This window comes from Anoplophora glabripennis, unplaced genomic scaffold (genome assembly GCF_000390285.2).
Source record: "Anoplophora glabripennis isolate ALB-LARVAE unplaced genomic scaffold, Agla_2.0 scaffold230, whole genome shotgun sequence".
NCBI lineage: Eukaryota > Metazoa > Arthropoda > Insecta > Coleoptera > Cerambycidae > Anoplophora > Anoplophora glabripennis.
In genome coordinates, this window is record NW_019416323.1 from 248515 (window position 1) to 262109 (window position 13595).

The 13595-nt window shown below is 35.1% G+C and overlaps 1 protein-coding gene across 1 annotated transcript in view; it reads right to left on the reverse strand.

Moving 5' to 3' along the window:
• The window catches only part of LOC108906974 (protein dead ringer-like), a 175236-nt gene that overhangs the window by 5096 nt on the left and 156545 nt on the right, over positions 1-13595 (reverse strand). Inside the window, exons 3-4 of the mRNA XM_018710426.1 lie at positions 12837-13020; positions 1157-1824 (exon numbers count right to left, since the gene is read on the reverse strand). Coding sequence (XP_018565942.1) covers positions 1157-1824; positions 12837-13020 — 852 coding nt within the window. The remainder of the gene's footprint in view (positions 1-1156; positions 1825-12836; positions 13021-13595) is intronic.

Genomic DNA, 13595 nt, shown 5'->3' on the forward strand with positions numbered 1-13595 from the left:
CATTGAAATTTAGCTGTGTATACCAAATTTCATTCATTTATCACAACGCGATTGAGAGATATTGCAAAAAAATGATTTCCATTCCTCCCTCTTCAATGGGTCCCTGTGCCCTTAGGAAGCATTTCCGGACCCATGTTCATATGAACTTTTTTACTTAGTTTTGATCATAGAATCGGCCTGTTCAGGGTTGGCAGCTAATTATGAGACACCCTGTATACTGATCGTATCTTAAGGAAATACAATATTAATACCATGTACAACAGTTCAAGGAAGAGCTTCACGAACGATTTACTCGTGTATACCTATGTGGAAAAGTATACATTGGACAAACGGGAAAACACGTCAATATGAGATTAAAAAAAGGAGCACAGGTGTAACTTGAAGAAATACAACGTAGAAAAATTAGCAGTTGCGGAACACATTGCATATATAGGACACGCGAAAGATCCTATCTAATACCAGAATTCTAATGAGAGAGAAAGAGAGAAAGAGAGAAAGATTTTAGCCAAGATTCGCCAGAGGCAATAGAAATCCCAAAAAATCGAGATAATTTCAATGAAGACAAGGGTTTAGAACTATATGAAATTTGGAAACGATTTATCCGTAAAAATCAAGGACCAGAAAGACACGGATCAATGATTAGAAGCAGCAATGCTTACGGAAAATATAAATACTAACCACAAGATTTAATCTCTGGTTTCAGAGATGCTTTCTGAAAAAGAAAGCCATACATGTCTTGAAACGTCAAGAAGCTTATAAAACCGATGACATGGCAACCAATCCGGAAATTGTTCAGCCAACTTATTATTGAAGGTTAAAAAATCTAACAAAAATGTTCTGTTGTTTCCAGTCAACAAGCACAATGCCTTTTTTCTCGGAACCGGTTGATGGTATCAGATTAGAAGTGGCTTACTGGAGCAATTACTTGTTACTGGCGATTCGCCATCATGTCTCAGTGAGTCTTCACAAGTTAATGGTAATACAGATAACTGTATAGTCTAAAAGTCCTGATTTGTGCGTATTAATGACTGCTCTCAAGTGATAAGACCCAAATTCAACAAATTTATCCACAATTAATTAAATATTCAAGAATTTGTCCAATTTCCTCACGAATGAATGAATTAATTGTCATTAGGAATTATTAACGATTTCTTACCTCTACTGTTTATCTTGATATGTGTCGCAGGAGAGTGCTCCTTAGGAGGTTCGGGCTCTTCTTCTTCTTTGGACATCCTCTTCGCGGGTGGTGGTGAATCTCGGCACTCTGGCTCCCGTTTCACCGTCGCCGATGGTTCCGACAGATTCATTGGCTCCTTCTGCGGCTCCACAGGAGGCTGATTGTTGTTATATAAATTCCAAAGCGTCATCCGCGACATTTCCAACTGATTGAGGGGGGAAGTGGCGTTCGGCGGCGAAACGTCGCCTTGCCTGGGCGGCGTGGCAGCCGAACTCCTGATTTCCTTGTTGAGGAGTTTCACGTACTCCATCATGCGGGCCTCGAATTCGCTAGGGGCTAGACCAGGGAGCGGTCCTCCATTTATCGGTTGCCCCATGGGTTGGGGATGACTGGGGTGGTGCGCTCCGTTGTGCAGGTTGATGCCGCTACCCATCATACGGGCGGCCAGCTGTTGTTGCTGCTGCTGGGATACAAGCGACAAGGAGGACATCTGCAGGTTGGGGTTGGGCGACCTCTGCATGGAATCGTACTGACCGTAACTGCTTCTGCGGCCTTCTCGACGGTTGCCGTCGATGGCGGCCTGCAGTTCGGCCGGAGTGCTCAACCGACGCTTCTCGCATTCGTAGGGGTAGAGGTACTTCATGTATCTGGAAAAAAAAATAGGTTACTTAGCAAGAAGACGAAACATATACTGATTATTGCAAAGTGCATTGACTAAATTTTAACTGGTAAAATTCTTTAAAATTTTCGATTTTAAATGTACCGAAGTACAGTGTTCCAGAGTTTTATATTTCCTTACTCCCTAAAATGCTTCTACTTCTACTTTAGTTGTCAATACAGAAACATGTATATTTTTATTGTGGAAATTATTATTTAACGAACTTTTTCTTTTTTTTTGTAAAAGAACAGTTTGTCAAATCAATACTGTAACACTGTTAGTTCGCTGTATATCTTCTTGTATAGTGATTTCCAAATAGGCATATACCAACAACTGCATACAGAGGTAGATGTATCGGTGGAGTCGGTGGTTGCAATAAAGTTTTCATCATATGAATGAGATAAGTATTAAAGATGATATAAAAATTACTCTATTTTCAAAAAAATAATTTCATTTAATTCTATAGCCTCATAGTAATACCACTCAAGTTATACTCTAAGCACCGCGCATACCGTCAGAAATCGTACGATCTAGAATGCTGTCTTCTCTTTTTAATTTTTTCCTTGCCCTTTCCGTTTGATTTTATCTAGTGATGGGCAGAATCGAGTATTTTTAAGAATCGAGAACTCGGTTCTCGAATACTTTTAAGAATCGAATGATTATCCGAGAACCGAGTACCGGATAGAAGAATAGACCCACCGCGAACCGAGACCGAACAAGTAGGTATTCGAGAACACAGAACTCGAGAACAGCAGCAATGCAGAATCGGTGCGAAACCGAGATCGAGAACCGAGTACCGGATAGAAGACTAGACCCACCGAAAACCGAGACCGAATGAGTAGGTATCCGAGAACACAGGACTCGAGTCCTGTTCTCGAGAACAGCGGCAATGCAGAATCGGTGTATATTGGCGACACGGTGTGGATTCGAATGCATCATCGGGATATTCTTATTTTGCATAACTCAACTCTGTTCTCGTACTCGCAACGACGGTTAGCTAGCAGTTAGTAATTAACGTAATAAAAGCCTCGCAACGAAATATTAATGTTTTTAGTTATTTTATAATTATTGACTTATTATTTTTAAAATGAAGCCTGGCTGCTAATCATTAGTTTGGGATTTTATTTTAAAAAAAGTAATGATAAGAAACATGCAATATGATCCCTGTGCAAAAAGAAGTTTAAATTATTTGGCAATACAACAAATCTTAAAAAACATTCAATTTTTGGCCTCTAAAGCACATCCGCCTAGTGTCTGGTTCATTTATCTGCCTGTCATGAGGGATACTCGAAACCTCATCAAGAATTCGCAAGTATTCGAATGCCCGCATAAAAGTTCTCGAGAACAGCGAGAACTTTTAAGAATCGAATGAATATCGATTCTTGCATTCGAATGGTCCCATCACTAATTTTATCTCCATGGTATTCGAGACGTGCAGTTAGGTGCATCCCTTCTCGATAGAAAATTATTAAAATTGTAAGTAACTGTGTCTTTTTACTTTCCAAACGTTTAATTGCTTCCTTTTGTTTGATAGCTTTGTTAAAAATGCAGGTTTCCCTAATAGACTTTTTGATTGTTGTAAAGTGAATCTAACCTATTCCTTTCAGACTCTAAATTGTAAAGATCAGTTAAACTTTTCTTGTACACTCCTGTTCAAAATATTGTAAAAACCGAGTGCTGTAAAATTTAATTTTTTAAACTTCTTGTATTAAAATAGCAATTTTTATTTGCTTCGTTTTATTTGACTGTCTTCTTTTCTCGACCTTCGAAGTAATATCCACCTAATAAATATCTGTGTTGATTGAATAGATATAGTGGCGCCCTAATACAATCATAGATTTCAAAATAATACACTACACCACTGACTTCCGGAGCTACCCTTGCGTGCTTGTTACTTGCCAATTCAGACGTAAAAGTGTTGCAATATCAGTAGGCCTTGAGTTTTGTATATAAGTTCAAATCGCCTTATTTTGATCCTAGATATCTCAACTATTCTCTTACACCCATTATAAATATATTAATCATATAAAAATTGCGCCACATTGTTCTACGTATGTATATCACGTAAAAAATTGTCAAACAAGGAGACGATATGTAAAAATTGGCTATCATTTTTTAATTGGATATTTTTAACATATCTCATTTCAAAATTATAAAATATTTATTACTTAAAATGCCACAGCCAACTATTTTTAAATATAAAAACTATGAAACAAACCAGAGACAAACTATAATATGTAGGTAACCATTTACAAAAAAAATTGTATTAAATTACCATGAATTTCTTTTTTCTTTTGCAATAGAAATAAAAAAATCTTTGGAAGACACTGTAGTGGTGCACTAGAACAAGAATTCTAAGAAAAGACAAGCCTAAATCGTATAACTATTTAAGTAATAAACTCAGCACGGTAAAAATCGGTGGATGGCGAGAGTTCAGCCTCACTATGTGGAATATAAAAATATGGTGCTAAACAGCGAGAAGTGTCTGTTAGTGATTTATTGCGCAAGGCTCGTAAAAATTTAAATCATATGCTATAAACTGATATAGCGAACGGCCAACCGATCGTTCAAGATATGATGCGAAGAATGAGCAAAAAATTGCTCTTAACCGGGGTTGGCTAAATTTAATTAGTAAGAGCTCCGCCTGTAACACGCTTAAAAAAACTATTGTTTAATTAAATTTATGGAAAAATATTTTTGTCAGTGTTATACAGGGTGTTAGAAGTTTGACTGCCTTAATTTTAACAGACGAAAGAATACATTAAAATAAATAAAAAAACCTTATGTGACATGGGTCCTAAAACCAACCATTCCCGAGAAAAAAAATTATCAAAATCTCAAACTTGATGTACAAAAGTTCGATTAATTATACCATATATTACCATGAAATAATTATTAGCGTTGTAATAAATTTAAAATTCATATCGAGCAATGTGACAACGGCGCGGCGAATAACACGAGGTATTAAGCTGTCCACTAATACATAATTCAGTTGGTATTTGGAATTGGACTATATCGGAGTGTTTTTTGTCTACCACTATTTACTTTTTTTGAGATGTTTCTCCTTGCTTTTTTAAAATGTTTACTATACGTGAGTATCACTATATGTTATTAATTTATAGAGAGGCTCGCCTCAATTCTGCTAGACCGTCAACGTTTTCCCCATCGGCACGTCCCTAACAGAAGAACATTCGTTCAAGTTTCACAACTTCTTATTCAAACTGGTAGTGTGATTCCTCGTTCTGAAAATCATGGCCCAAACCAACAAGTGGATGTCAATGCAGATGAAAAATTTTAGACATTGTTGAAAAAGACCCCAGAAGTAGTACTCGAAACATAGCTCAAGAAGTCGAAGTGTCTCATTGGACTGTTCACAGGTCTCTACGAGAGCAGTTGTTTCGCCCCTCGGTTAAATTTTTGTAGATGGTTTTTAACTAAAACTGACCGCAACCCTCATTTTATTTTAAGAATTTTAGCTATGGATGAGGCATGCTTTCCTAGAAATGGCATTTTTAATGCACATAATTTTCATAACTGGGCAGAATAAAATCCACATGTCACACAGACATCAAATTTCCAGCATGGTTTTTCGATAAATGTTTGGTATGGAATATTAGGACCTAACATCTAACAGGACCTTTTACCTTACCAGGCAGATTGACAGGAGAGGCATATTTGAATTTTTGCAGAATGTATTGCCGGAATTGCTGGAAGAAATACATTTGGACGTAAGAGTAAATATGTGGTACATGCACGATGGAGCGCCTGCACATGCAAATCGACTCGTAGTTCAATATATAAATGATACTTTAAAAAAATCGCTGGATAGGCAGGAACGGTCCCCATCGTAGGCCAGCCCGTTCACAAGATCTAAATCCACTAGATTTTTACTTATGGGGACATAATATGAAGAACTTAGTGTATGACAGCGAGGTTGAAAAAATCGAAAACTTGCGAGAACGAATTTTTGCCGCTGTCCATCAAATAAGGATAAATCCGGGTATTTTCCAGGAAGTGCGCGAAAATGGAATTCGAAGGTGTCGTGCGTGCATCGAAAATGATGGTGGACATTTTGAACATATGTTGTAGATTGTTTTATACTTGTGCGTATAAAAATTACTGAATTTTGCTTTTTGGTAAGTACTTAAATTATTTTTAATACGTATGATTATTTGGATGATGCGAATCTTTGGGTACTTTAATGACATATTCTTCAAATTCATAATTTGATTAAAAGTTAAGTTTAAGCACAACACTATCTTCGTACTACAAAATCGATATATTTTACTTTGTTTATTTAAAAACTGGAAAACAATTGTCTTGAAATTTACTAAATGTTTTACAATAATAGTTGTTTACATTTTTTCCGTAGGACAAGTCTGCCGCGTGCACAAATGGTATGCATCAGTTGTGTAGCATTAGCTTAAACACCAAAAGACCTCAGTAATAAGTCGTTTCCTGAATATTTCAAAAATTACTTTTTTACAAATTAATTTTATTTAGCATTCTTCAAAAAAACTGTACCTCAAACTAACAATGTCGAGATAAAAATGAACTATGTTTTGGACTATTTCTGTCACTGAATTGATTTTTCAATTCTCTTTTATTAGTTAATTTTGGCTTTGGATATGGTTATCGTCTGCTAATTTAATTTTAAAAAATAATTATTTAAATTAAAAAATTTATGGATAGTTTTTTTTTTACAAAATTCCGATCCGAAGATTTCCGTGTTTCTTGAAACTCTTAATGAGAAAACTTGACCACTAGTAGTACCTTGACAACCAAACGAGGATTCACCCAAAATCGTAAATGAATCCAAATTAACCTAGAGGCTCTTTTTCTAGAAGAGATGCTCTCCTCTAGGTATCCTTCTGCAACAGATGCATTTTTCTGTTTCCCATGCATTTTTAGTCTCGAGAGATACACCAACCTGAACCTAAAGGGTTCTTACACACTACCCAGTGTATGCATTTGAATTTTCTAATTTTAAGTATTTTTCAAATATCACAGTTACATTATTTTAATTTTACCAATACTTATTTTTAATAAGTTCATTTCTTCTTAATCCTCCAAACACTCTTACCAAAACTACTTTATGAAAGAGAAAAATCTTCTCTGGATATTTTTAATAAAAGGTAGAACATGATCTCCTTCTAATACTATGGATTTCTTCGGAAAGTGTCCTTTAGATTTCATGTTCAAAAACGATATGAGGCGAGGAAAACAGAAAATGACATTATCTTCGTCAACCATGGGCGTAGCTAGGGGGGGGGGCAGGGATGTGCACGGTTCACTCCAGAAAGCCCGGTGCCCACTTCAGAAAAAAGATTCAATAATATCATCTTTCCTATACCGGTAAGTCGCTGACTGCGTAACCTTTTATATTATATTGGTAAATCGTTGACAGCACTATTTTAGGCCTTCATAGAGCTTGCGGCTGCCCCAAGCAAAAATTATACCTACGCCCATGTCGTCAATTATTAATGTGCATTTCCAAATGAAACGTTTGGTCGACAAGGTATTTGGGGAATATTTTTCGGTTTAAAATAAAATATTCTAGAAGCATGAACTGAAATCAAATAAACTTATAATTATGTACATACCAACTCCTGAAAGTAAGCCAATTTTACAGTCTCGTTTACGCTTGTTATTTTATTTCTCAATTTGTATTCAATAAACATTTCACATTATTTGTCGTGCAATAGTTTTGATTTACCTGGTAATAAATTTTCTGTGGCTTTAGCTGCACGATATCTAATATTTTCCGGTACACCCACTTTAAATCTTAACAAACATTTATTTAGAGTAATTCAAGGACTAATTATAAGTATAAAGAAGATTAAACATGTATATTAGAAAAGAAATAAATATAGGTGAGAAATAACAATGCTATCTCCATCTATGAATATTCCCTGATGCCTTCAAACTGACAGAAACGAAACCCTAATAAATGTATGACAAAGTAGGATGATTTTTAATAAAATAACAGACTAGTAGGACAATCATGTATCATCTAAAGCTCCACACTGTCTGGACCATGGAAGCAGGTTAGGTTAGGATATAACGCCTATATGAAAATAAATATAGTTCTTGTAGACATCTTCATCAAAAAATAAATATCTGTAGTTCTATTTAATTGGACCGAAGGGAACATCTCTGGAGAATTTATGATACGGAACTAGAAATATATCATTCTGAATGCGACCGCTTGTCTCAGACTTTCGTTGTTTATAAAGAGCTTATTCCAGACATCATTCCAATGATTAAAATGTGGCCTATTTTATAGAAACGGACTTGGCATCTGCAGCGTTTAGGCCAACCAGACGGATGACAGTGTACTCGAGTAGATAAATTGCTTTCTATATTAAGATCAAGGTACACGCATGATGGATTGTTCTGTGGGACATTCTCTTCTCGGTTGTAATTAATACAATTTCATACGACAAAATCGGAGTATCGCGCGCAACTCATATATTAGGCCACGATTCCTTTAATGTGCTGCCAAAAATAATAGCGAGGATTTTTTCGCGAACGGATTCTCAAGGTCGTTTTACCAGTGAAAGGTCTACATGCAGTAAAATACATTAAGGCTGGGGTTTTATAAACAATCGCACTTTTAGTAAGACAATGGCATACCAAGTAAATACATCTAAACTATAAAAATGTTGAAATATAAGGATTCCTTTAATTTTTCAACAGGCGTGTAAAATTCATGAAACGTAAGATAAACATAAGAGGTAAAAATATGCCTTTTTCCATATTTTACAGCCTGAAGAAAAATTCCATAACTAGTACAGTGACGAGATAGTTTCTAACTTGTGTATATAAACGACCCCCTCGAGAGGCTGGCGTTTTATAGACAAGAAGTCGCACTTTTGGTAAGACAGTGATATAACAAGTAGATCAATCCAGGAAGTGACGAAGTGTAATGCTAAACTGGAGCAACTTCCTTTAATTTTTTGCATTGATTTTAGCTGAGGAAGGCTAAAGAGACAAGCAGGCAAGCGGAAATATTTTCAAACTCTTAAATTAATTGAAAACAAAAATGCGGAAAATTAACTTTAATCTTCAAGAACAATGATGTGGCCTACATCGCGCATACCTAACAGTGCAAAGTCATAAACCGCCATTTTTGTAGTGCCTCTTGCATGAATGAACCGGTCTTGAAGTTGTTATGCCTACGTTTACTCCTTATACCTTCAGCCATAAAAAAGGAATGCCATATATTTTCTACGTGATGTAAGGACAACATTTTTTTATACAAAATGAGGTATTTTGCAAATTAACCACTAAATGTGTACAGGGTGTAAAAAAACTATATCAAGCCACTAACCATTATTCTTATACTTAAATACCATTTCTCAATTCAACGCATCTATTTCAAAATACAGTGTCAAAGTGAAAATTACAAAGACGTATGAATTACTTTGTTTTCTACATTAAGTTAAGGTTCTATTCTACGCCAGTAAATTTTTGTTTTGAAAAAATCTCGCTTGCTTGTGTAGGCCTATAGTTCAAACGTATTGTTCCTTAAGCCTGTATGACACGACACTAATTTGTGTACAAAAATGATTTCATTTCAAATTTATATTTATGAAAATATTCAATTGTCTCCTTAACTTTTTGGTTGTTAAAAAAATTTCATATACAGGGTGTTAAAAAAGAGTGTAAAATATTTCAGGAAGTAATAGTATGAACCAAAATAAGCAGAAAAGTCTTAATAAACATGGGTCCGCAAAGTAACGGTTGCGGAGATATGGACCACTATTCGTTTTTCAAACATTTTATTTTATTAGGAATAAACCGACAAAGGAAGCTTTTAACAAACAAAAAACAAAGTTACAGAAGATGTTCAAAGTGCCCTCCGTCCATTTCCAAGCAGGCACGACATCTTCGTCTCAACGATATTCGAACTCTTTCGAAAACACCCTCCTTGGTTTGGATTTCTTGACACTTTTGATTAATCCGTAGCTGCAGCTCTTCCAGGCTATTTACAGGAGTACCATACACTAATGTCTTCAAATATCCCCAAACAAAGAAATCTAGAGGGTTCAGATCAGGCGATCTTGGAGGCCATAAAACAGGTCCGGCCCTTCCTACCCATCTATGTGGAAAAGTTTGGTGTAAATGCTCTCTAACGGCCATGGAAAAATGAGCTGGAGCACCATCATGCTGGAACCACATTTGTTGCCTCTGATTCAAAGGAATGTCTTCCAAAAACTCATACAGTGTGTTCTGCAGAAAGTTGAGGTAAGCAGCGCCTGTTAATCGGTTTGGTAAAACAACAGGACCTAGAAACCTGTCACCTACAATACCCATCCAAATGTTTAATGAAAAACGTGCCTGATGTCCAGATTCTATTAGAGCATGAGGATTTTCGTCGGCCCAAATATGCGTATTGTGAAAATTAAACACTCCATTTCTTGTGAACCCGGCCTCATCAGTAAAAAGAATGTTTGCAAGAAAACGAGGGTCTTCAGCATCATGACGTAGAAACCAGCGGCAAAAAACCAAACGTGCTTGATGATCATTTATTGGATTTAAGGCCTGTACTCGTTGCACATGGTATGGATAAAGCAGTTGCTCGTGAAGGATTCTCCAAACAAGAGGACCACTAATTCCTACCTCGGCTGATATTCTCCGCACACTCGTACCTGGATTCTGCTCTACCAGTGCTAGAATTTCTTCTTCTGCTCTAGGAGTGGATACCGACCTTGGTCTTCCGGATAAATGGCACTGTTTGCTCAAGGAACCGGTATCACGCAATCTTTGGTGAATTCTTCCAAACATGCGTTGTGAAGGAATCTGGCGATTTGGATAAGCGTCAACATAAAGACGTCGCGCTTCGGTGGCGTTCCCATTAGCACGACCATACATGAAATGCATGTCTGTTAATTCTGCGTTAGAGTAACCAGCCATAGCGAAAGAAAACTTGTGCACTGAGAACAACTGTCAAATACGTACTGTTTATTTCACTAAACATCAACCAACTATTCTCAGAAAATACACAACGTTTTTGCAAAATAAAAAAAGGGACTAAAAAACATAAAACATTCCATATCTCCGCAACCGTTACTTTGCGGACCCATGTTTATTGAGACTTTTCTGCTTATTTTGGTTCTATTACCTCCTTAAATATTTTACACTCTTTTTTTAACACCCTGTATATCGAAGTACGTAAAACCTCCTATTATAATAATTTGATATCTTTCTTCTATTCAACCGCGACATGATTGAATGAAAATAAAACACATCATATTTTTTTTTCAAAATTGCCCTTTATCTGCTACTTGCTTTAAAACATTTTTCTTATTATTTATTTGACCTTAGCACATAATATCTGGTTTCAGTTTGACAATAATAAAAACGAATTTAAATCGTTTAATATTCAATACTGATTTTTCTGTTTGTTTTGTCTTGTAATATTCAAATGTTGCTAACTTAAAATTTCGAATTCAAATTGATCTTATTTCTAAAATTCAAAAGAATACATTAAAAAAGTTTGACCGAAGCCACATTTCTTAATTTTATTTAATAATGCCAATTCCTCAGTGTAATTTAAGTAAAAAAGTCTTATCATATAGTATAAAAAAGAAATTTGATGTCTAAACGTACCACCACAGCCGTGTAGAGAGAAAGTTGGAGGGATTACTCACTATTACAAAAAGATTGCCGATATAGCATAAAAGTCTGTGCATTTTAGCAGGATATTTTAAAAAACAACGTTATTAATAAAAATCTTATTTTAAAATTTGATCTATCTTTAAAAAAAATAATAATAAAGTCCTATTTGTCTCAGAATGTTACATATTCAATACCGTGGATTCAAGTATGTTAATATACACGCAATGTCAGGTGTCCCTCAAGGTTCGGTCTTAGGACCACTTTTGTTTAATTTATTTATAAATGACATCAGTCTGAGTATTGATAATAATATATTGTTGTATGTAGACGACCTCAAATTGTTCAGGTACATCGAAAACATCGATGACTGTTCGAAATTGCAATCTGATCTAACAACGATTAACTTTCAATTATGCAAAAGTGCCTATAAATCTCTTGGACTTGCCATTCGCAATCGCAATGCTAAATAGTTTTCAGTGAACATTATTTACTTTTATTATTCACTACTTTGTTCTAAACTGGAATACGTTAACGTAGTATAAAAACCAGTCTATGCCATTCATAAAAACAGTTTACAAAAGATTCAGTTTCAAATCTGATATCTATCCACCTTGTGGAATGCTTCAATCCCAACTAATCAGTTTTCATCTAAAATGACTTGGCTCAAAGAAGGCTTTATTTTTCTGTTTCGTTTTGGTCTAAATTTGTAAATGGGGTAATTGACTGTAGGGAATTACTACAGTATTTAAATTTTAATATTTTGGAAGAACTAGCTACAATATCTTATTTTAATTGAAAACACCAAGGATAAATGTTCTTCAATTTGCTTCAATAAATGGTATCAGAATCATGTCGATATTTCTTCTTAGACGTAGAAATTTTCTGTTTATTGTCTTTTTTTGTTCATAAGTGTATTTGCCTTATGTTTGAATGATGTTAATGTAAATTCTGCTTTCTTTTTTTCAATCTGTATTTTACCTGCCTTGTAAATGGGGTTTATCTTGTCTTGGCAGTTGTTTCCAAATAAATAAATAAATAAATAAATAAATAAATAAATAAACAAATAAATAAATAAAAAAGCGTCGCTAAAAAATAACTTAAAGGAAGTCCTTTATTTTCAACCAAATAATTATATAATAATTAGTTAATAGCTTGGCCTACTTTTTTGTAAGACCCTGAATACTGCAGCCGACTTTTATGTTTGAGATAAACAGCATAGATTTTTTGTCATTGACTTGACAAATGCAAATTTGACGTAATAGCTGCACATTTTGCGCACACCGTCTTTCAAACAAAGGAAAAAATTGTCGCAAGAAACTTAACACGCGTACATTTTCTCCACAAAGTTTTCCATTTTATGTATGCAGGTATACTTACTGTGTGCGGAGAGTAAACGCAGCAGATGTGATAGACGAGGGCAAGTGCAGTCCTTTAATTATTTCCTGCCACAATTTTTTATTTATAACATCTACCAATCCCCCTCTCGCTATCACCAGGTTGTACAATTCGTAGAGATCTAGCACCGACTTCGCCATTATGGGTAGTCTGTTGATTGGCGTTCCTGAAACAAAAAACGGCGATGAGAAAACTGATTTGCCTACTACGATAAGTAATGCAGTAAACAATCTTATAAGAAGTTGGTATACAAATTTATCTATTTGTATACCAAATTTGTCTATTGTGAATATTTTTAGTAACAATATTTATTCAACAGTAGATACATTTTAATTATAATCAATGTTGACAATATTGCTTCTACAGATCTATATTTATTGTGTTAGATACAGTTATAAAGGTAATTGGGTACGACACATTATAATATCAATTTGTATTGTATTAAATAGTTCTATGTAAATAAAAAGTCCAAATGACATTTTATTAGCGGATATTTGCCCAATCCGAGTTAAAATGAAAATAGTGTTATAGTGTTTGCCAGAGGAACGGAACAAATAAGAGATAATAATTAATTTTGTGTTACAATCAATTAAGGCTAGTTGCTGCGTTATTTGCTTTGGGTTTTTATTATTTGGCATTGGAAGACGAACCTGTAATAAATTTCGTATAGACCGCATCGTTTCCGTTGCTTCATCTTGTTTGATTTACGGATAACCCGGTGAGAAAGACAAATTCAGAATT